General features: G+C 47.8%; 2 protein-coding genes and 2 long non-coding RNA genes across 5 annotated transcripts; 3 read left to right on the top strand and 1 right to left on the bottom strand.

The window, feature by feature from the left end:
* The first annotated feature begins 24 nt into the window (after positions 1–24).
* LOC135809449 (hepatoma-derived growth factor-related protein 2-like) lies at positions 25–13,224 on the top strand. Of its 2 annotated transcripts, none has more exons than XM_065322811.1 (12): positions 25–256; positions 386–459; positions 560–740; positions 3,230–3,271; positions 4,486–4,668; positions 5,229–5,492; positions 5,944–6,049; positions 6,747–6,876; positions 8,227–8,585; positions 9,837–9,901; positions 10,496–10,597; positions 11,085–13,224. In XM_065322811.1, exons 1-12 carry the CDS (start codon positions 188–190, stop codon positions 12,300–12,302), a joined length of 2,793 nt encoding a protein of 930 aa, XP_065178883.1. In that variant the 5' UTR covers positions 25–187; the 3' UTR covers positions 12,303–13,224. The 2 variants fall into 2 exon arrangements, with proteins under 2 accessions (XP_065178883.1, XP_065178876.1); XM_065322804.1 differs by having other exon boundaries at positions 28–256; positions 6,744–6,876.
* A 749-nt stretch (positions 13,225–13,973) lies between these two features.
* On the top strand, positions 13,974–16,066 carry LOC135809463 (xaa-Pro aminopeptidase 3-like). The gene has a single exon (XM_065322824.1). The coding sequence runs from the start codon at positions 14,339–14,341 to the stop codon at positions 15,974–15,976; it is 1,638 nt and encodes a 545-aa protein (XP_065178896.1). The 5' UTR covers positions 13,974–14,338; the 3' UTR covers positions 15,977–16,066.
* A 5,080-nt stretch (positions 16,067–21,146) lies between these two features.
* LOC135809425 (uncharacterized) lies at positions 21,147–22,718 on the top strand. The gene is made up of 2 exons (XR_010552195.1): positions 21,147–21,840; positions 22,331–22,718. It is a non-coding gene; the product is annotated as an uncharacterized LOC135809425 (long non-coding RNA).
* LOC135809431 (uncharacterized) lies at positions 21,985–23,813 on the bottom strand. Its single transcript, XR_010552196.1, has 2 exons — positions 23,218–23,813; positions 21,985–22,541 (listed from the first exon to the last, which is right to left on the bottom strand). It is a non-coding gene; the product is annotated as an uncharacterized LOC135809431 (long non-coding RNA).
* Positions 23,814–24,407: the final 594 nt, after the last annotated feature.

Raw genomic sequence — 24,407 nt, 5'->3', positions numbered from 1 at the left:
GCTACAGATCTACAACGCGAAAAACTTTTTTTTGATTTTGATCTCGGCTTGATCTGGCTAGCTAGCTGCGCTGGCCGATTTGTTGCTGCTTTGTTTGGTGCGACGTGCAAGAAGTGTTCATGGTTTTGTTGCGAGCAGCTAAGGTCAAGTCAACAATATCTTCACCAGCATCTTTCCCATTGCCACCATGGCAGGTTTCAAGCCAGGCCATCTTGTATTCGCCAAGATGAAGGGTTACCCTCATTGGCCCGCCAGGGTAAGTCGTTTGTTTAGTCAGCCTGTATAGCTGTAGATGTTAGTCCTTGACTTCAGGAAACTGATTTTTTTGAGAATTCAAATGACATCCATTGAAAATTTCCTCTTGTTTATTTGTTCATGGTGTTAGGTGGAGACACCGAAAGATGGCGAGAAAGTTCCTGGCAACAAGTTGCCGATTTTCTTCTTCGGCACTCATGAAACGTGAGTTCCCGTCTCCTCCGTCGCCAAGTGGACTTTTTTTTCGAAAGTTGTGAACCCAAAACGTTTTATCTTGTTTTATTGTGTTCTGGACGATATGTAGAGCACACATGCTTCCAAAGGAATTATTCGACTATGAAAAGTATAAATCGAAATACGGCAAGCCGATAAAGAGGAAAGGTTTTAGTGAAGCTCTGGATGAGATCGCGAACAACCCTCACGTCACTCACACGTTTGTGGCACCCTCTTCACCTGCAGTGCCATCGACACCCAGCACTGCTGAGGTAAGTCTTGATGGTTTGTGTATCTGCCAGCTGTCTAGGGACAGGATATGCATGTTTATGTGGCTGTGGATAGTGCTATTTCCCTTGCTGGTTTCTGGCAATCTGTATACCAATGTACGAAGTTGACAATTTGCTGGTTGAGATGTACTGTCTAAGGTTGTGCTTGCATGTGTAGCAGAGGCCAATCACTGCACTCTGCTGCTGTGGGGACAAGCAGCTCTACTAGTGACATTTTGTGTCACTTTGATGTTCATTGCTGAGCAGCCTGGCGACTCTGTGGTGGTTTGATTAAAAAAAATGCAAAATACAAAAATACAAAAAAAGCAAATTGAGTGACAATATTCTCGCCAGGACTGAGTGCGAGGCTTATCAAGAGACAACTAGACTGTGTGTCGTACCTACCCATGCGTAAGACCCGGCAAAGAGTCCATAACCGCGAGTATGCGTCTGTGCTCGTGAGCCAGTGTGCTGCACTTGATTGCGTCACTTGCCTGCATTACGTGCTGTGCCCATGCACTCAGAGCCCACCATCTCTTGTACTGTAAGACCAGATATTTTAAGTTTTTAACGTCAATTAAAGTTAACAATCTCCGGATTTTTGTGGGTTAGTGAGGTGAAATTCTAACGAATTCCGTCTCAAAACCGGCAGATGACTGTCATGTACATATCGTTTTCTACATAATGACTTCGAATGTTAACGATTTTCTTAAATTCGTTAAATCGTTAGAATTAAATGTTCGTTAACATTACTGGTCTTACAGTACAGTACTAGGGCACGCATATGTGCTTGATTCGCTCGGGATTTGTGGGATATCTGCTAGCTACGTGGAATTCAGTTCCGCTCGAAAACTGTTGCAAGCGACAGGGAAAGTTACATAGACCGGTACTCCGAAAGTGGTTTTATATTTATTTTTTCGCAGTGCAGGGAAGAAGCAGCATGATTACATTTAGGCAGTGTGCTGGCGGGAGGTCATTGTTGCATATGCTTGGCCCAGAGCGTAAAAAAGTGACCTCCATGTCTTTAGTACCAAGGAGCGACTAGAAAAGCTGCAGCTGGCAATGTCTACATGAAGCTGGACAGACACATTTTCGTCGTTCGACTTCCATGGTATTTTATGTAGATCATGAAATGTCCCATGTTGAAGGGGGGTGGGGGGGGTGGGGGGGGGGGTGGCAACGTGCTATTATCAGCAGCTAGTGCCCAGGCGACTGCATGACATCAGTGCTCTGTACGCGAGCCATTGTACGGTACCACTATGCACCGCCCGCCTGCCTGTGGCGCCATCGCAATCCTGCCACGTTGTTCCGGAAACGGACAGTGCTCACTTCACACTCTGACCCCTGCCACGCCTCCCTCCCGTCCCGAATGAAATTTGCTTGCTACGCCGCACAGCGCGAATCACAAGTCATACAACGGTTCGTGTGCATATCCCTCTCCACTTGCGGTGTGGCTCCCCCCCCCCCCCTCGTTTCAAGGATGGCAAAAAACCCATTTTGCAACGACGCTTCAGCGCATGGGCACTTCCTAAACTGGCAGTGTTGACTTTTGTTGTAAGACTACTTGTAGGCCCTATACAGACAGTGCAGGGCATACATCGGCGGCGTTCATGGTCATTTGTATAATGTGTCAAGACACACACGGTGCGTACTGTACTACATGTACAAAGGTCATGCTCAACCGTTCAGCTATGAAGTGGGCATGAAGAAATGAGAAGGGCGTGAAGAAATGTAGATTATAGCACATGGAATGGTCTTGATGAGTCCTCACTTATGTAATCAAGTGTCATGCGAGTAAAGGTAGAATGTAGCTTTTTGAGATTCCAATGGGTTAAATAAGCGCGAAGCGAGTTCTGCAGTCATTAGCCATGCATAGGGCTATATAGAACTCACCTCCGCTGCATGTGCCTTCCACCGGATTAGAAAAAAAAGACCCCCGCTTGCCCTTCCTCACATCCATTGCAGCTCGTTGACCTAATCAAAGCATGCATTGTAAACACATGTTTCGTGCTCTGTGTGTTCACGGCGCATTCATCAAGGTCGACCAGGTCAGCTCTTCACCAAACCTACAAAATGATGACGGACATAAGCCCATTGCGCATTGCCGAGTGTTGAACGTATGAGTAGTGCGTGTGAGTACGCTGGGATCAGCAATGCACTGTTCAACACCCCCAGACGACCATACCCAGGTGTGGCTGTGTGGGGTGTTGACTGTTGGCAGTGCCAGTTTTGTCATTGTGCAATGGGCTTATGCCTCCCGGGGCGGTATGGCTGAAAGTGACACCAACATCACTCCTAGTTTGTTTCACTTGCTGACCAGACTGTGCCACTCCACTCTGTTGGAGTGGAGCAAGCTCCGTAAGGGAGCAAGCGGTCTTGTCGCATGTTTGTGTCCGACTAACCACCCATTCAGCACTGTTTGTGACGGCAAGTCATACAATGACTGTTTGTACCGATGATCGTCTCTCTCCTCTGCTCCGTCTCCAATTTAGAAACAGGCGGCAAAGAAGCGCCGATCCAGTGCTGCTGCTGAGGTTAGCGTCCGCATTGCAATCGTGTTGTGTCTTGTCTAGTTTGCTGTGCTGGTGTACACCGTGTGCACTGCATTGCAATCGTGTCTGGTCTTGTCTTGCTTGCTGTGTTGATGTACATCATGTGCACTGCATTGCAATCGTGTCGTGTCTGGTCTTGCTTGCTGTGTTGGTGTACATCATGTGCTTTGCATTGCAATCGTGTCTGGTCTTGCTTGCTGTGTTGGTGTACATCATGTCCACTGCATTGCAATCATGTCTTGCTTGCTGTGTTGGTGTACACTGCGTGTGCACTGCTGCACAATGACACTAATCCCCGTACTGGTCTCATCATACTGTAACTCAGTATCTCTATAGTGTGTGTGTAATAAGAGTATGTGTACACTCGGACGTCTCTTATCCAGGCACCTTGGGACCGGGCACTGCCCGTATCTCAGATTTGCCCGTATCTCAGGATAACTCATCTATCACGTACCATATCAGTTTTTGACGAAGTTTATTTGGCACGTATTGCACATCCTCAGGATAAAAAAAGAATCCCTTGATAAAATGTGTGGATTACACAAGTTGGCAGTGATGAAATAAGCAACTGTGCATACGGAAAAAATCAAAATCCCAAAATTCGAAGCATTTTGCCAAAGAAACTCAAGCTGAAGGTGCCCGGTAGAGAGACATGCCCGTATCTAAGGCGTCCGAATAAGAGACGTTTGTGTGTTCTTGTAAGCTTTGTGCAGCATAGGCCTATTCACTTTTTAGAAGGGAAAGGCCGGAGAAAGCACTGAGCCAAACTGGTCTGAAGAGTCATTTTCACTGTGGGCACTTGGGGGCTTGTTTTTCACATTTTAAATTACCAGAGGATGCTCCCAGTGTGCTGACAGTGCTCAACACCGCGGAGGGTGTACCCAGTGTGCTGACAGTGCTCAACACCGCGGAGGGTGTACCCAGTGTGCTGACAGTGCTCAACACCGCGGAGGCAGAGCATAATACACAGAACCGCAAGGGCAGGCAAGGCTAATTAGTCGCTAATCTGAGCTTCATGCTTACGCAGTCATGCTGCCTGATGATTGCGTGAGCATGAAACTCAGATTAGCGACTTATATTAGCCTTGCTTGCCCTTATTGTTCTGTGGACGTTTTATGAACTCTCCTGTCGTCTTGTGTTGTGTGTGGAGGAGTTGGCTCAATTCTTTGATTCTCTTGACGTTTTCTGGCGTGTAGAGACCGGCAAAGACACCGAAGAAAGCCAAGGACGTCGTGGAGTCTGAGGAATCGGATGCCGATGGCGACGGTAATGCTGATGATGCTGATAGCAGTGATGATGATGTTGACGATGCAGAGGAAGAGGAGGGATTCATGTCTGAGCCTTCGTCTGATTCTGATTCGGCCGAGTCTGAAGATGAGGTAGGTGCTAGCATGAGTCCATGATGATACATTATACTATGCCTTGTACTAGTACCAACTCAAGTAGCTTGCATCCTGTGCATGTCTAGGGGAGCGTTTGATTATGCCGGTCTACAGAGCTGATATCTTGAGGGGGGGGGGGGGGGGTTATGCAGGTCTGGAACAAGGTGCTTGCAACACCACTCTTCGTTTGGTTGAGTTCTCGTGCTAGGTCAATTGGAACATGTTCTGCCTGTTGCGGCCTTGCACCTTCAGCAGTCAGCGGTACAGTTTGACTCCTGCGCTGATGTGCACCTGTTCTAGGTGTTAGGTGTTCTGTGGACAGCAGAATATTATACCTGTTCTGTCTGCAACTTTATCTGCGGAAAACGGGGAGTGCTATTTTGTCCTGTGTGTACGTGATGTATACACCGCACAGAGACATCATGCCAAGGCCAACGGCAATGACAGAGAGAGCATTTTAAGCGTGTGAATTCTTCTCCTTGCTGTTGTCGATGTGACGAATCCAGCGTTCTCCCCGCCGCTGTGTATCACTATTACTCTGTGTGTGGTCTTTGTAGGACTTTTCAGTCAGCAGTAGCAAGTCCTCTAGTAAACTGAAGACGCCGAAGAGAGCTCCAAGTCGACGTAGCAGCACCACGGCGTCTGCTCGCCAACCGAAGCCCGTCAAGAGAAAGCGCTCGGTGTCGGATGACGATGATGATGAGCTGAGCGACTCATCAAGCGGTGACAGTGATGTCGACAGCGAGGACGATGACCGGCCAGTATCTTCGGCACGGTCCACACAAGCAGCGGGGCAAAGGAAACGGGCAAAGCCGAAACCGGTGAGGGAATTTGATTCTTTCAAGTGTCTTGGCATACATTCTCTTGCCAGATACTCTTGAATTGGTTTTGTTGTCTTCAACTGGCAATGTACAGCAGGTCAGCATCAATGCTGGTCGTGTACTCAAGCATGTTGACTTACAGTACTACAGTGCACTGGACAATGCCAGCCGGAACTTACCTTGTCAGAGTCTATTGCAAGATTTTGGGTTTGTTCCTTTCCTTCGTAGAAGGGCACCTGGTTTTCTGACAAGCCTGGGTCTGCACTCTGCAGGTACTGCTAGTGGTTGGTGGTGAGCCAGATTGTGGATTCCATTGACTGGAACCCTGTGCACTTGTTTCTGTTGTACATGCCTGCATGCACTTTTGTGTGTGGGTGGGTGTGTACCTATGTTTGCTGGCATTGTATGCATGCGCATGCATATGTGTGTGTGCGTGCGCGCTTGTGTGTAGTCTGGTGAACTGGCCATGAGCAAGTCACCATCAGCCAAGTCACCATCAACTGCTGTGCACAAGTCCTTAGCTGACAGTACTAGTGGTGCAGCCACGGACAAGAACGGTGAGCTAACCTGGTGCTGGTGCTGAGCTGACCTGGTGGTGGTGCTGCTGCTGCTAGTGCTGGTGGTTCTGATGCTGGTGGTGGTGGTGATGCTGGTGATGCTGCTGGTGCCGGTAGTGATAAATGCTGGTGATGCTGCTGCTGCTGGTGATGCTGCTGGTGGTGCTGGTGATGCTGCTGCTGGTGGTGCTGGTGATGCTGCTGCTGGTGGTGCTGGTGATGCTGCTGCTGCTGGTGATGCTGCTGCTGCTGGTGATGCTGCTGGTGCTGGTGATGCTGCTGCTACTGGTGATGCTGCTGGTGGTGCTGGTACTGGTAGTGATACATGCTGGTGGTGCTGGTAGTGTTGGTGATACCTGGTGGTGATGCTGCTGGTGGTGACATGTATGTCGATTGTGGTGCTGCTGTTGCTACATACGTACCTGCCAGATTACCGTTTGCACGCTCATTGCAAGATACCGGGAAGCAGCTTTACTCGCTTCACATTACCATTCCAGCCACTTGCTTGGTGTTGGTGTTGTTTGATCAGCGTCAGTGTGGCTGTGGACTTTTACTGCCTAGATTATGCACCGGGCGAAATTACACCTGTGAATACTTGTGAAGTTCCACTAGTAGACATTACATTGTGCTTGTCTGCTGCTCTTCTGTCCTTACCCATGTCTACTGTGTGGCTGTGTGCATTTCTATGCTTCAGAAGATGGGGTTCGCGGCGACGCTGCTGCAAAGTCGTCAAAACTTGCAAAGATTGCGGCCATGCGGACTGAGAAATACCTCAAGGAGCAGGAGGAGAAAAAGGCCAGGCGAGACGAAAAGAGAGCTCACAAGCAGTGAGTTGCGACTTTTCCTGTGTCTTTTTGTCAATTAAACTTTGCTTCACAACCTGGTGCTGGTGCCTTTTGAAGGTACACGCAAACTCCAGCGCACCCCTGACAAATTAGTTTCCCTCAACCCAATCACGGTCTCTTTGCTGCATACGTCACTTGAAGTTGAAAGATTCACCAAATTTTCGGGCCTAGCCCGTCATCTGTGTGACACAGAAAATTAAGTCCGGACCAACATCGCATTAAATTGAAACAAGGAAAACGGTGGGGCACACGTTTTGCGTTAGAGTCCACCAACTAAACCAGGTTTGGAACAGTCAGACGTGCACACGGTGCATAACTTGTGCCCCGCCGTTTTCCTTGTTTCCATTTAATGTTCTCCTTGGCTCTCCATAGTACAAACATCGAATTGAGTAGGTATGTCATGAGGTGCTGTAGGAAAGTGATTAGAAGTGAGAAGTGTGTGAAGAAAAACGAATTGTGCAAGAAACGTGCGGAGAGTAACAGCGCTGGTGAAAGGTGTTAGGAGAAAGGGAGAGAAGCGGAGAGCTCTGTGCGTGTGTGTGTGTGTGTGTGAAAGTGTTAGTGCGACGTCAAACTAGAATGTATGCAGTGCAGCTTAGCATATTTGACTTCACACGTACAGCTCCAGCTACACTGCATGTGTTCTATTTCTAGGTCACATTCACACACACTCAGCTCTCCACTTCTCTCCCTCTCTCCCAACACCTTACCAAGCGCTGCTACTCTTCACACATACACACGTTTCTTGCACACTTTGTTTTCTTCACACGCTGTTCTCATCACTTTTCTTCAGCAGCTCACGACATATCTACTCACTTCGTTGTTAGTTTGCATTTAATTGTCTGTTTGAACCTGATGATGGGCTAATCCCGAAGTTTTGCTGAACCTTTCAAGTCACTTACATGTATGTGTCAAGGAGACCGTGTTTGAGTGTTTAAGTTGAGGAAACCTAAATGACAGTGCTTCGCCAGTTGGCATGATGGAAACGAGAACACCGCGTTCCCGCCATCCACCCCAGCGGTTTGGGTGTCCTGTGTGGCATGGGTAAGTAACTTCAGTGGCACTGACTGGATTGGTTTGGGTAGATGTTGCAGCTTAGACTACGAACGATTTTGTTGGAAGTACGTTTTTGACTTGCATCCGTTTTGTTCGTAATCTTATCTATATTGTTACCAACATGTTTGTCCTCGGCCTGTTTTCTGTTTCGGGGGGGGGGGGGGGGACAGTGCTAAGTATTAACTCACTGGTCTGTACACTGCATCTGTCTATCTGCCTGTCCCGCCGCTGCGTCTGTCTATCTGCCTGTCCCGCCGCTGTTCTTTCTCACTGCAGAGCCGAGAAGGAGGCCGAGAAAGAGCGTAAGAAGAGCGAGAAGTTAGCGAAGAAGAGGGCTGAGCGTGAACAAGCCGCCATGCAGTCACACAGCAATGGCGCTGGTGGCAATGGTGACGCACCGGCTAAGTCTGAATCTGCAGCCAAAAAGGAGACACCTGCTAAGCCATCCAAGCCAAAGTCAGAGACGCCGGCCAGAGTCAAAACCGAAGCCGAGATTGAGGAAGCCAAGGAAAGGGCGCGACTGCGCAAGGAGAAGGAAGCGGCGAAGGCCAAAGCAGAAGCGGAGCGGAGAGAGCAGGCGCGCCGTGAACAAGAAGCCCGTGAGCGAGAGCGTGAACTTGCCCGGAAAAAGAGAGGTGAGATACTGCGCAGCACACGCATTGTAAACAGTTTCCTCGGAGACAAGAATGCAATGATATTTGAGCCTCTAGATGCAAAAAGGGGGCTTATGTCATTTTTGAGCATTTTGAGTTATCTATACCATGACATTGCTGTACCGCAGCAGATCACTCTGTAAAGAACCCAGGTCCAAAACCGTTATATTTCACAGAGTTATGGGTGTTTGAATAAGGGGCCGTCCAAGGTTACCAATAATATTTTTAAAACGAAAGGATTTCGTTTGGGTGTGGGTGGGTTTGATGGAGTTTCGTTTTGAAAATAATTATTGAATGCAAATGCATCGATGGGGAATGCCCAGTTACTTTTAGGTGTCAAAAATTGACATCAATATTTTATTGGAATTCGTTTCACCTACAGAAAAGGTGGGTGGGTGAGTGGGGCTGAAAAATACTGAAACGTTTCGTTTTGTAAAACAATCGGTAACCCCGGACGGTCCCTAAGTGAATTATACATCGCTTTATATGGAAAACTCAACTTTCAAATGCATTTTTTCTCAATACTGCGCCGAACGACATAAGCCCCCTTTTTCGGATCCAGAGGCTCATAAAATTAAAAATACTAAATTAAAAATAGTAGGACACGCTTCAGGCTCTTAAACACTTTGAAAGTTTTCACTACACTGTAGTATACTGCCATGCCTTATCATCAGGTGTAAGGCCAAGTAAAAAAAAAAGCTAGATGATCGTCCCCGTCCGCCCCAGTTTTTGTCAGCGCCCCAAGAAATATTTTATTTTTTAAATCGTGAGTTTTTGCCGAAATCGTTGGTTTTTTACCGATCGCGGATGCAGGAAACATGTGCACGCTTTGTTTAATACTTTCTTTACTATATGGACCACATACTACTAGTATATCACAACGTCAGTATCGATCTGCTGAAGAAAGAAAAAGAAAAAAAGAAAAAAAAAGAAAAAAAGAGAAAAAAAACCTTGATGTTGTTGTGTACACTGTGTGCATGAGAGGGTAAAAAGTAAAAAAAGAAAAAGAAAATCCTCCCGCCCTCCCCGATTTTTCCAAAAAAAAGGACGATCATCTAGTAATTTTTTTTACTCGGCCTAATACAGGCATCAGGTGTAATACAGGCATTGTACTGGCTATTTTGTATTTCTGTTCTGTTTGGCATGTGATAAGAATCATAAGATTGATTCCTGCCACCCAGTGGTTGATGTATGTCTGTTGTGTTTGTACTGTCTGCGTATCCATGGTCACAGAGATGCTGGAGCGCCTGTATCAGTTGGAGAAGAAGCTGGTCGAGTCGTTGTCTCTGGAGAAGAAGGTAGATGATTGATTTACGTGCTGTTTCATTGGCTGTCTAGCGTGTCGGTGTGCGCTGCTGTACAGCAATGCTGTGTTGGTTGTGGGTTTTGGTTCCCTATAGCAACAGTACTGGAGGATTCCATTCCTGTAGACTACATGTACAAGTAACGCATGTTGGAAGGAGACTATATGTCCCGGGACTATGTGTTGTTGGGGGAGGGGGGTACTGCTGGCAGTTGATACAGAACGCGAGCATTCCTTGTCGCATACAACGTTTGCAAAAAGAGCCTTGCAGCTGCTTGCCAATGTACTATTGTGTGGGTGGCTGAATATGTATTTGTGTCTTCACTGTTCTTTATCAATCTATATTATTTTGTGTGCATGTCGCAATCAATAAAAATACTATGCGCCGTCATTCTATACAATCCTGTATCTGCGCACATCATCCACGGAACAGTTTGTTGGCTCTTAGAACGTTTTCTTTTCTTGTGACGGTCATCTAGTGTAGATGCATGATTGTATAGAATGACTGCGCGTTATTGAATGCGATTTAAATATAAATTGTCTCGTCAACTTTTGATGTGTACGTGTGTTTGTTTCTGTTCTTTATCAGGATGTCAGTGCTTGTCTTGCGGCTCTTGACGAGCTTGCAGCGATGGAGATCACACAGGATCTACTGCGCCAGCGTATGAACCTCGTGCAAACCCTGCGCCAGGTTAGTGTCTTCGCTGTGCGTGCGTGTCTATTTGCAGATTTCAGAGGGGGGTTGGGTGGTTCAATAGCCAATTGCCATCCTTTCAAGATTTATTTTTATCTCTCTCCCCTCTCTCGGGGAGACCCACGAGGCCAGTTTCTGGCAGTGAGCAAGTACGAGTACTGTCTGGATGTATGTTTGTATGTGTGAGCCACGATAGCGAGAATTCCCAGATTGCCTAGCAGTGCTCAACACCACAAGGATGGAGTGATTTGTATGTGTACATGTAATCTGTCTTTTTTGCATTGTTTTTGCTTACTGCCATGGCTGGCTATCCCCCCCCCCCCCCCCTCCCTCCATATTGGCTTATATTCCCTGGCCACGGGAAGGTGAAATAAAATAATAAATGTATGTGATGTGTGATGTGAGGGGGGGGGGGGGAGTGTTGTTTGCTATTGTCACTGTGTGCAACTCAACTTGCTCTTGCTTGCTCCGTGTGCGTGTGCAGGTCAAGCGTTTCAAAGGCAGTGAAGCCGTTGTGGACCGTGCAACTGCCGTCCTCAACAAGCTGAAGGTCATTGTCAGTGAAATGGACGCGTCAGCGCGCGCACAGTTTGCTCAGAAGTTCAAGAAGGAGACACCCAGCAAGCCGCCGTCGCCACCCAAGATTAAATCCGATGACATGCCAGCTCAGCCTTCCATTGACAAGACTGCAGTACCCACTGGTGCTGCTGGTGATGGCACCGATGCCAGTGCCGCTCCGGCCGCTAGCTCTAAGCCTGCTGATGTGATAACTAACACGGCCGACTCTACCAGGTCTAGCCCTCCATTGGAGACGCAGGAGTCGATGGTGGTCGATGACGGCGGTGAAATGCCCATGGATCTCGACACTTCGGCTGAGGCGTCTCCAGCGGAGGATGCCCAGACATCGTCGGCTGCTGCACACCGCCGCCGGGCCGTGACGGCAGCAGCAGCTGGTAGAGGCAGCAAGGCAGTGAGTAGCGACGTGTCGCTCAACTCCAGCTCCAATCAGGACACCACGCCGGCACTGCTGGTCATGGACGAGCAGGAGTTGCTGAAGAAGGCGCGCCACGAAGAGATAATGGATGTGTCCCAGGACGTGCTTGTTCCCAAGCCGAAGCACGACACGGTTACGCCATGGTTCCTGCGGCCGGCTCATGAGGTTGAGGCCGAGCGTCAGCGCATTGCCGAAGAAGAAGAGCAAGCCCGTCAGAAGGAGAAGGAGGAAGAAGAAGAGAGGCAACGCCGCGAAGCTGAGGAGGAGATGGAGGACGCGGACGGTGATGACGACGATATGAACGGCCTTAGTCCTTTGCCAGAAGACGAGTTTGATCCTGACGCTCCTCTCCCGTCCGACCCAGTGGTCCAGCCGAGGCAAGCGCACCAGCAGAAGAAGGCCTCTTCGCCGGATGACAACAGCATCTCGCCGGTGCCGTCGGTGTCACCACCAGTAGCTGCAGAGGCAGCAACTCTATCACCTGTGGCAGCAGCAGCAGGTTCAACAGCAGCAGGGGCCACTCTTGGTGGTATCAGTGTGCTGACAAACACCTCTGCACCTCCAGTCGTTGCTCCGGCACTGGCACACCAGAATAGCACCAGCAAAGCCAAGCGGGTGACACCAGGCGTGCACACTGCCAAGAAACCCGCACCGGTGGCTGACGAAGACGATGCCGACGTCTGGGATATGCTGGAGAACATTGGCTAAGTATCGTGGCCAGTGTGTGTATTGATGCCTGAATGATGACCAAGGACGTTTTTCTGTTATTCCTCTGTATGGGCGTGTGTATGTGTGTGTTTAGGCATGTACTACTACTAGTGATATGTGTGTGGTCATCGCTGGTTCTCTTCGTTTGCTGAACGTATTTTTTTCTTATCACGAGCAGCCATCTTGTTTTGCATTGCTCCTGTTCTCTCGCTCATGTTGTCCCTGTTTTTTCTTCTTTTCTTTCTAATTTTGCTCCCTTCTCTTTGTCTCCCTGAACCTTGTCTCTCATCTGGCTCTCTGCTGTCTGGCTGCCTTGCTTATGCATCTTGCTAAACTATTCCCCCTTCATCCCTTCTCCTTTATTCCATGCTTAGGGCTCCCCTCTCCAGACCTCCAATCAGAAGTATAAAATATTAATTTTTTTATTTGTCTGTCGCTTAGACGTATTGTGTCGATGCGTGCAACGTACAGTCACGGTTTCAGCTATCATTGATTACTTTACTTTGTGTGTGTGCGTGTGTGTGCTTGTCTGTGTGCGTGTGTGTGTGTGTGTTTGTCCGTGTGTCTCTGTGTGTGTGTGTGTGTACATATCGGATTGGCAGTACACTCATTCTACTTGCCTATAGCGGTGTGTTTCTTGTAGTCGCTTACGACTACGCCGCCACAAACCTTTTCAACGAAATCATCTTTTTTCTGTTCTCGCTTTTCTCTTTCTTCCTTGCCCCTTGTCAGCGCTGCACTGATAAGGTACTACTAGTAGTAGCAGCAAGAGTATTATGAGCTGATGTACTCTTGGCTATAGTTCTTGCATCTTGGTAGATGTTGACAAGCTGGCCCGTCTTCCGTTTGCGCTTTGTCTTTGTTTTTCATTGTCACATTTGTCTTTTAGCTGTCCTCCCCCGAAAAGTACTCCTGCTTTTTAGCTGCCTGGTGTCCACACTTGGTGATGGTGACGTTATGCTCATTGCTGCTGCCTCGGCTGCAGTCTTGTGTCCTGCTTGATACTTGAGGGAGTCTTGAAAAGTAGAGTGTTGTGTTATTGAAGGCAGAAGGCAGGTATACATTTAATTTCTGTTGTGTGCTCTTGCGAATTGCGTGTAGTGTAGGTGCCGGCTGTATACGCCAGGACTCGACTGCCGCAGGCTTCAATAGAACAATTAATTGTGGACTCTTGGCTTGCTAGTCTATGGACTTTACTAGTTGTAGCACCAAGAGTAGATCTACAATGACTATGTCACTATGTCATGTATGTATGTATGCAGGCTCTCATCACTCAAGAATAAATTGATCAATCATATTCATATCAAACAGCAAAGAGTCCATATCAACGTCGTTTTAAGTGTCCAGGGAGGATTACAATAATAATAGGACACCCAGTCTGTACATCGACTTCAAGACTAGAGTACTACTATCAGTGTATGCCGTGTTCTGTATTCCCGACCACTGCACTGATTGATTGCAGTCTAGTCATGACTTACTTGAAGTTAGTTATTTCATACAAAAACGATGATTGTAAAATGAAAATACAATTATGTACATGTAGCAGAACACTTCAAAAGTCATGAACATCGCATTATTGCTGCGCTTCCTGACAAATCCAATCAACGGGCGAAAATTTACTCGGAAAATAATTATTTGAAAGTGGAAAGGAAAATTTGGCCAAGCGCATCGATGGCAAACATGCCATGGATTTGAATCTCAGGTGACATACATGATGTGGGCGAATGTCTTTGGAAAGAGTTTGCACTTTTGAAAACTGGTGCCATGTAGATCTACATGACATTGTACTATAGTGTAGAAGGAGAAGAAGGTGCGCTGCTGTTTTACGCTGCTAGCTCGTGATTCACGCTTCTGTCAAGTATTGAGTGAAATCTGTCACTGTAAAATTCTGACAGACTAGACTACGATGTACGGGCGCTGTGCACGTGGCTGTGGAGTGTTTGTGCACTGCTTGGAGTGTTACCACAACGGTACGCGGTGTGGACGTGGACTAGGAGTCTGTGGGAGGATAAACATTGGTGTGCGTGACCAGTGTGATGAATCTGGCACGGGCTAGAGTTTTCTCATCATCACCATCGCCAGTAGCAGCAGCAAAAGCAGCATCATGCATGCAGCTATGCAATCACCAAGTTCCCCACAGGTTCAGATCTTGGCTGGGCGCAGGCTGTGCCCCGGGAATACAGAGCCAATACACTGGTGCAGTGCGGTTGCTCAGCTGTAGCGTACCATCACGATCACAGCATTTTGGACAGCCGCTGGCTTCATCGCACCCACACATTTTGAAGCAAGGAGACCTCTCCCCTGGAGTAACTTGCGACGAATACAAGCAACGCCGATCGAGATTAGTGCAGAGGTTGACCAAGGCGGCACCATCACACATCCAGCATCACATCGTTGCTATGGTATCAGCCAAACAGCTGCACTCGGGCCCAGACGTACCTTACGAGTTTCGCCAGTGTGCCGATTATCGATATCTGTGCGGCTTTCTGGAAGCCGAGTCAGTTCTGTTGATTGAGTGGAGCGCAACGGACGAGACATGCCACACGGTGATATTCGCTGGCTCGAGAAGCGGTCGGGATCGCCTGTGGCATGGGCCCAGAACTTCACTCAGTGCCATCCCCGCAGTGTTTGGAGTTGACAAAGCATTGCCTGTAGAGCAGCTCACATCGTACCTGTGCGAGAACTATCCGGACAGTCGCAAGAAACAGTGCATGCTCTGGCACACCGTCAGCCCGAAAGCATCCATTGATGAAGCTCTCAACAAACAAATCAAGTCTCACTTCTCCAACATCTCACCAGTATCTAACGTCCTGCCACATCTGCACTCGCTGCGCGTTTCCAAGACAACCGCCGAGCTGGAGCTCATGAGAAAGGCAGCGACTGCAACGCACGCCGGTTTCCTGAAGATGATGAAGCGCTCGGACGTGCCTGTCGGCGAATGGACGCTGGAAGAGCGTTTGCACAGCGGCTTCATGGACGAGAGCAACGGCGTGTCATCAGTGAATAGGGTGCAGCTGGCATTCCCGTCCGTCATAGCCGGTGGATGTCGGGCGACAGTGCTGCACTATCTGGCCAAGGACATGCGTGTCGGGAGCAGTGATCTTGTGCTGGTCGACGCTGGTGCTGAGGTGCACGGCTATGTGTGCGATGTGAGTCGCACTTGGCCGCTAAGTGGCCGCTACACGCCGTGCCAACGAGTTCTCTATGACATTGTCGTGCAAGTGCAAAGCAACGCGATCGGGATGATTGACGCTGCGGCCGAATCCGGTACACCCACGTCCATGCAAACGCTGTACGACGCATCACTGGAAGAGATGAAAGACCTGATGCGAAGCAATGGCGTTATCCGCAACTCAGCCAGTGCCAGCGAAACGTCAGCCGTCGTGAAACGACTGTTTCCGCACGCCCTCGGTCACTACGTCGGTGCCGATGTGCACGACTGTAAGTTCGTTCCTGAAAGTGCGCCGCTGCGAGAAGGCGTAACCATGACGATCGAGCCCGGCGTATACATCCCGGCCGACAACGCTCCCGCGTGTGTGCCGTCCTGTTTCCATGGCATCGGGGTGCGGGTCGAGGACATCGTAGTCATCAACGCCGCGGGCAGGGCAGAATTGCTGACCAGCACTGCTCGGACGAGCCAGGATATCGAGGACCTGCTCAACAACACCAGTTAGCCATAATGCCAGGCAGCCTGCACAGTGCGAAGTACTGTTTCGTTGCTACACGTACACAGTCTCGTGGCCCCCCCCCCCCCCCCCCCCCCCCCCCCCCCCGCGCGTACTGTGTGAAGACACGCAGCAGGTAAGAAGTGGATGTCGTTATTCCCGTGTGCCCTACCTTATAGGAACGTTCCTGATGTTGACTGATCCTGTGGAGTCTGGGATCAGTTCTTACGGTACAGGTGGTTTTACCGGGGAGTAGTAACATACCGGTATATTACTACTCCCTGGTTGTTACTGTTTTGCCAATGCAGGTCATTGGTACACGCATTTATACGTTTTGTCTCCATGATTATAGGAATGTAACAGTTAGTAGTGGATACATTTCTCTCTCTCTCTCTCTCTCTCTCTCTCTCTCTCTCTTCTCCCTCTCTCTCTCTCTCTCTCTCTCTCTCTCTCTCTCTCTCTCTCTCTCTCTCTCTCTCTCTCTCTCTCTCTCTCTCTCTCTCTCTCTCTCTCTCTCTCTCTCTCTCTCTCTCTCTCTCTCTCTCTCTCTCTCTCTCTCTCTCTCTCTCTCTCTCTCTCTCTCTCTCTCTCTCTCTCTCTCTCTCCCTCTCTCTCTTTTGATTGCATCGGCTTTCTCTATCTGGCTTAGTTGTTTTTGATTGACTTCTCTTCTCTGGCATGTGTTCCTGCCAGTACATTGTACTGTATGCTAGTCATGGTTGTCCTCTCCTGCACACAGCACAGTCTGTGCCTGGGTCGGCACTAGAAACAGTACAACTACAAGATAGAGTCAGTAACACAGATATTATATCAAACAATTCAAAGATGAGCACAGTATCAGCCCCAGCAGCAGCATTCTATTAGCACAACAAGTAGATATGTTCACTAGTATCCTGAATGATTTCCGGTGTTCCCAATTTTTCGCAGTACAGTATAACTTCATACACATGTACAGTGAACATGACTGCACTGTTGTCCTACTCCTAGTCAGCGTGCAAGCCGTGAAATCATGAGTGCACACGCATCACTTCCATGCCTGGTTTCGAAATAATTATTGCCGGCACGTTATCACTGCGTGCATCTGAATTTTTTAATTTTTTATTTGAATTATTTTATTTTTATACGATTGTCTCATGATTGTCTCATGATTGTCTCATGATTGTCTCATGATTGTCTCATGATTGTCTCATGATTGTCTCATGATTGTCTCATGATTGTCTCATGATTGTCTCTGAAGGAATCTAAACAAAACCTAACAAATAATGAATCGGGCACAAATGGGCACAAGCCCTGCATACGTAAGGGGTAGTGATCAACCTTTCACAACGGTGGAGCGTGCGTGTACAATGTCAGTGTTATAAACATATTTAATAGCACACGAAGAGACAAAGCCAGAAGCCAATGAGCTGTATGAATTGACGTTGTTGTGCTTCGTTACAGTATGAAAAGAATTCGGGTGGACCCACCCATTCCCATAGCGCTGCGCATCACATCCGAACCAGTTCCGTACAACGTTTCGGCACTTGGCCATCGTCAGGTAATAGATATCCTTAGCTAGAAAAACGCTAACGTAAACGCAAACCTTTCCGTACTTCGGATCGTTCAAGCTGACTTTTCCCTTAGCACAAAGTACGTTATAGTTGAGACGAAGTAGTCGTGACAACCATGGCGATATGAATTTTCGTGGAAACAGGTGCGGGAAATTCAAAATTTTGAACCAGGGATTAGTTTGCTGTCGTTCCGAAAGAATACCTTGGCGAGGTCTTTTACTCTGGAATAGCAAAAGCACGGCGAAAATGAGTTTTCGCTGTTCCCAGGTCCTTGGAAACCCTTTCCTAAACGCAGCACCGAAGACTGTAAGGGTTCTCCAGCTCCAGCACGTCTGGGAGAGGCCGATAAATTTCTTCCTCAGGAGTGCCGTGGAACTGGTCCTTTGTTTCCCAGATGGGATAGAGGGGAAAGGCACGAAGCAGAGGACGCAGAAATTGTCAACTGAAAGGCAAAACTCGCCAAAAAAAGCTAAATGTCACAAGAGGAAGCAATCTCGACTCTCGATCTCATCTCGATCTGCACGACGTGCTTTTTATCTCCCGCCAGTTACAAAACAATGCGAGTTTTTGCATTTTTTGCAGAATTTCCATAACGAACGTCGGCCCGTTATTTTGAGCTCTGTAACGTTTTTCCGTTATCCGATAACGTCTTTTGTCACGGCTGGGAGTGAGTACCGTAAAGGTTAGGGCCTGTCCAGACTAGGTAGAAAACCACGTAAACACGCCGTAAACATGCTTGTTGCCAAGGTGAGTGACGAAAAATGGCCGAAAACGGGGAACGTGGGATTCATGCGGAACGTGAGTCGCGGACCCCTGTACAAAGCACGTTTCTCATCTACGTGCCGTTTTCGCAGTGTTTGTTGTGTGGGAGTCGATGGAGGTTGTGGATCGCAGTTTTTTCTTGCTGTTTCCAGCTGCCGCTTGTTTTCGCTTTGGAGTTGTCACACGTCCGTTTCAGCGACCACTCGGAGGCGACATTGATACAGTCATGGCTGGACATGCAGAGAAATCCCAGGGTCTGATGAAGAGGACGGTGTAGTAGCGAGACTCGGAGAATTCACTGAAAATTTGATCTAGTTTGGAGAGGAAGCAGAACCCTCTTGTGACAAAAATTGACAACATGAAGGCCAAAGCCAAGGACTTTTACTGGAAATGCACGGCGGCCACCAACACTGGCACTCTGTCACTGGTTCGTCAAGCGATGCTACAGCCGGCCTCGACCTTGGCGCTGCGCTGCCGCGAGAGTCACACGGTGGCCAAATTTCCGCACCTGGAACAGAGTTCAGGGTGATATTCCTTGAGCTCGGCGTCAGTGCTGCCATCGCTGGGCCGCCACTTGTTTTGTAGCTAGCTGGGTAGGTCTAGACCAAGCCAGGGAGTCCTTTCCTGGTCTACACGCTACAAACATTGTGCAATCGCGGCATCTAGAGAAAATAATGAACAGGGACACGACGTAGTTACACTGGTGACAGCGTGCAGTGTGGACAGAGCATCGCGTGTACGTCACGTACTCTGAAACGGCACGCCGTTTTTATTACATAGTGTGGATAGGCCCTTAGCGTTATCGTACTTTTGCTAAGGATGTCTAATAACAATGAATACCGTTACAGTATTGCCCTGATTTGAGAAGTAAAGGTGCGAACGGCCTCTCATCAGGTTCACGGCTGGCTTGGTCTCTTCACAGGGCCGGAGGCAGCTTCCGCGGAGCAGTGCGGCCGAAGGGCCATCTTGAAGGGGGGTCTGTGGGTCCACCCCCAGATTTTTTTTGGAATTTAGACAGCAAATCCTGCACTCTGGGCGACTCCCTGTTATGTACAAAATCATACATCGAAACTTTTCTCCCCGGTTTTGGACGTTCCACGGCCACGTGGACCGACTTTTTGGGATTTTTTTGGTACGGCCATGACCGTACCGGCCGTACCAGTGGCACCGGCCCTGCTTCATGATGTGCTGATACCAGTAGTACAGTACAGATACCACTACAGTCGACCTACCCTTATAACGATATTTGCGTCAGACCAAGAAATATTGTTATAACAGGGTAACGGGTTCATTTCATACATGTACGTCATAATGCATGATTTTTGTTCATATTTTACACTCTTCGTAGCATAAAAAACTGACGTACATGCGCATTATATACACCGCAAGGTGCCCAATGGTGCCCCCATTGTATTTCAATATGTCTCAGCGCCTTATCAAGTGAGGCTTGCCTTACCTGGATAGTGGGCTCTATTTCCCTGCTAGATATTGTTATAAAATGGAAAATGTCGATTGGTCATCCCATTTAATCTCGTTATAGGGGTAATATCGTTATAGCAATATTGTTATAGCAATATTGTTATAGAGGTAATATCGTTATAGCAATATTGTTATAGAGGTAAGGCATTGTATACAAAAGTCAATGGAGTGATTTGGTTTGGCAGAAAAATATCCGGGTAATATCGTTATAGAGGTTATCATTATAAGGGTAGGTCGACTGTGGTACAGTGCTGATACCAGTAGTACAGTACAGATACCAGTACCGGTACTAGTACAGTACTGATACCAGTAGTACAGTACAGATACCAGTAGTACAGTACTGAAGTATTTACATTTACAGGGTGTTCTTCTCTGCCAACTCCATTGCAGCATGCGCCTGTGCCAAGAGAACTCTCGGCTGTACTGATAGCATGGTTGAGTTGTGTGTGCACTCAACGTGAGCTACATGTATCCCCAGATAGGGAACATTTCGGACAACAGTTTGAAGCCGGGTTCCTTGAGCAGTCGCTTGTAGACCAGTAGACGAGTTTCACTGTAGTATAGATGCATTGTGTTGTATTAACCCTTTAACCGTCAGACCATACATTTGTGGGTCGAATTCGACCCATCAGTTGAAATACTCGCACTGGAATGATTTTTTACCCACGATAGAAAATTTACTATCGATTCGGTCGCGAATTTTCCAGGCTTTCTGTTGCAGAAATCCGCGTTGAGCTACGATGTAGTGGAGCAGAGTTATCAAGAGCTGAGTACTGCACGCTTGTCACTTCCGCTGCGCTGGGCGCGCGGCTGACGTCGTCACGGGATTTCCCCGTTTCTTCACGCGCTCTGTGACTGTTGCTCGCGACCAACGACGTTACGTATTCCTCACGAAATGCTCGATCTCTCAAAAAAATTTGAACACTCTACGATGAAGGAGACGGCCATGGCGGAGTTTTGAACTCGTCATTTGCATGCCTGGCGTTGAGACGACGTCGCTGCGTTCCAGCGCTGGTTGTGTGACTGCTGAGGCGAAGAATGTGGTACCATCGTGCTGGTCTCGTCCAGAGCTTTCCAACGAGCCCAAGATTATAAAAATCGAGTGAGTACAACTAAAGTTATGACCTGGCAAAGTTGAAATTTCGTTCGGCGTTTCAATGGGTGAAATTTATATGACGGTTAAAGGGTTAAAGGGAAACTGAACGCCAAAAATAAGTATGGCTTATCCGAAGAAGAATTGGGCACTGATTCCGATGAGCTATGTCTCGAGCCGATCAGAGAAGAGGAACTGTGTCAAATTTCATAAATAACACCAAGAGTACATAACCCCCCAGAGTGTGCAACGCCTGATCCAGTTCTGCATAGGGTCTTGGTCGAGCGGAATCGGATCTTTGCGTCATAATACCGTACACATCTGAGGGGAACCCGGGGAGTCGCGGGTACTCTTGGATCAAAAACAATGGTGCCCTGCCTCGAGACCGGCCTTGCGCTGGTGTGAAGTGTACGCATGACATCAGAAGATCCGATTCCGCTCGACCAAGACCCTACACAGAGCTGGATCGGCGTTGCACACTCTGTCTGGGGGGTTATGTACTCTTGATAACACCTCCCATATTTGGAAATTGGCCTTGATGACGTGCGTACTGCTTAGCTGTCACCATGCTGTGCATGTTCAGCAGTGTAATTGAATGGAAGAAAACAATTACTTTGGTGTTTTGCAGCTCTGTTTCGTTCCCTGACGGTAACCAAATCTAGATGTAGGAATCTGTTGAGCAGGAGAGTGACACATGTCTTCCCGAAGGCTGTCCAGGCTGCAGTGGTGATGAAGAAGACACGATCATCACCCCGAGATCGATCGTAGCGAATTGGAAAACTCATGGTGAATTTGCTTCCACTCCAAGGCAATGTCGAGGTATGAAGGGTGCTTGTACTGCTTTCCAAAGTGAAGAGGAGATGAACATGGCTTTGCATAGCTGTTGTTCTATGCCAACTTACCTACTCTTGCTGGTACCGTAGTGGCATATTGCAAATTTCGTGGACGAACAACTCTAGTCACTATTGGCTAGTGAGCAACACTAACAGGTGAGATTTTTCAATTTGACAAACATTGTTTTTGTTTGAGAACTGACAGTGGCAGTCATTAGACTCAGTAGGTGTCTCTCTGCTGCTTCTTTCCCTTCATCGGTACGCGGTAGGGTTGTGCTTGAAGTAAACATATATAGAAAATGTGGAACAAAAATCTGATCATGTAATTCGAATTTGAACTTCAAAGTATGTGTACATCAAATCACAAAAATGACTGTCAAGGTGGTGCTGTGCATTGAAAAAGACTGGGAGCTGGCAGCAATGGAAAGGGTAGAAACGAAACCAGTAATGCAGAGTATTCATAAGGTAGAGGGAGATGAAAACGGGAGAGGAGTAGTGTGCACTTCAGTTTGAAGTAGTGTCAATAGACAGCATCGTGTTGCATACGTTGTGAATATTGTGTGAATCTAATAATTGTCACGAAATTGATATCCAAAATTATTATCCCCTGAGTAGTATTATGGTGTTCTCCTGTGTTTACATGCAGAGCCTTGACGTTGCTGGACGAGCGACAATATAAATTACGGTACATAAACGTGTAGCTCGTGATGTGGGATGACTGCCGTATCGCATTGCCAACGCAAACCCATCCTGTGTCAGTGCAGCCATCCAGCAACTTGAACTTCCCGGACCAGATGCCGCTGCAGCTGAACACCATGCCGATGGAAAGCCAGGAGTTGATAGCGAAGCATTCTGGTCTGCACAGTACAAGGCAAAGAACAATTATGAATTATAATGCATTGTAATCTTTCCCACACTTCTTTGTAAAAACAAACAAACAGTGCCATTATCACAACACTTGATCAAGCATCTTGATGGAGGTATTTTCCATTGTGCTGGCTCAGCATCTGCACCAGGAAGACCATGTACACTTACACGTATCTTGTGTGTGTTCGTGCGTGTGTGTTTGTGTATCTGTATGTGCACACGTGTGTGTGTGGGGGGGGGGGGGGCACGCACATGTGTATGGGTAGGAGTGTGTGTGTGTGGGGGGGGGGGGGTACACGCACATGTGTATGGATGTGCGCGCTGCATGCGTGTGTCTGTGGGGTGGGGGTGCACGCACATGTGTACATGTGTGTGCGCAATACAGCATGTGTGTATGTGTTCGTTGAACACAGGGTGTACTCCTGATTACATAAACTTTGTGATCATTGTGATTTCATGTGCTTTGAAGTTGAACTTCGCAATACCTGTACTGATGCTTGATTAGATTTATGTTCTATTTATTTTATTTTACTTCAAGCACTTGTACTATTCAAGCACAACCCTACCAATGAAGGGAAAGAAGCAGCAAAGACACCTACTGAGTCAAATGACTGCCACTGTCAGTTCTCAAACAAAAACAATGTTTGTCAAATTGAAAAATCTCACCTGTTAGTGTTGCTCACTAGCCACTAGTGACTAGAGTTGTTCGTCCACGAAATTTGCAATATGCCACTACGGTACCAGCAAGAGTAGGTAAGTTGGCGTAGAACAACAGCTATGCAAAGCCATGTTCATCTCCTCTTCACTTTGGAAGGCATTACAAGCACCCTTCATACCTCGACATTGCCTTGGAGTGGAAGCAAATTCACCATGAGTTTTCCAATTCGCTACAATGGATCTCGGGGTGATGATCGTGTCTTCTTCATCACCACTGCAGCCTGGACAGCCCTCGGGAAGACATGTGTCACTCTCCTGCTCAACAGATTCCTACATCTAGATTTGGTTACCGTCAGGGAACGAAACAGAGCTGCAAAACACCAAAGTAATTGTTTTCTTCCATTCAATTACACTGCTGAGCATGCACAGCATGGTGACAGCTAAGCAGTACGCACGTCATCAAGCCCAATTTCCAAATATGGAAGGTGTTATTTATGAAATTTGACACGGTTCCTCTTCTCTGATCGGCTCGAGACATAGCTCATCGGAATCAGTGCCCAATTCTCCTTCGGATAAGCCATACTTATTTTTGGCGTTCAGTTTCCCTTTAACCCTTTGAGCACGCATGACGTATTAATACGTCACGTACAGTGTCACTGCACCCACGCATGACGTATTATTACGTCGTGAGTGTACATAGCGTACAAACGCGATTTGCATGAACCGCGTGAGTTCAAACTATCGTAACTCGGTCAATTCTTGGCCGATTCTCACGATCGAAATATGTATCTGCAAGAGAAAACTCTCAGCTTGCGATAGAAACAATCGCCGAAGCGATACGACCCCGGGTTGTTGAGATATGCGACTCGACACGGCAAATTCAAATCGATTTTTTTGCGAACTCTGCAGAACGCGTATTCTCCATTTTCGATCATTTTCGCGCTATCTGCTGCCATGGAAACTAGATTCAAATGATGGCAGCGGATTTGGGAGTCCTCAAAAAAAATTTGAGCTCGATACGAGCAAGGAGAGTGAAATGGCAGCTGAGGATTTGATCTCCTGGCCGTGCTCAAGTCTGTCGAGCGCGTGCGTGAAGTTTGCCAGACTGTAGCATGGGCTTTTGGTGTCGCTCCGAGCTGAGCTTGGAACTATTTTGTTCCTCGCCTCAAGACCTTTGCAGGAAGCTCAAGATCGTGGAA

The sequence above is a fragment of the Sycon ciliatum genome, chromosome 1 (genome assembly GCF_964019385.1).
Source record: "Sycon ciliatum chromosome 1, ocSycCili1.1, whole genome shotgun sequence".
Taxonomy (NCBI): Eukaryota; Metazoa; Porifera; class Calcarea; order Leucosolenida; family Sycettidae; genus Sycon; species Sycon ciliatum.
Note: the sequence above shows the minus strand (reverse complement) of the source record. Positions and strands in the feature narration are given on the sequence as shown.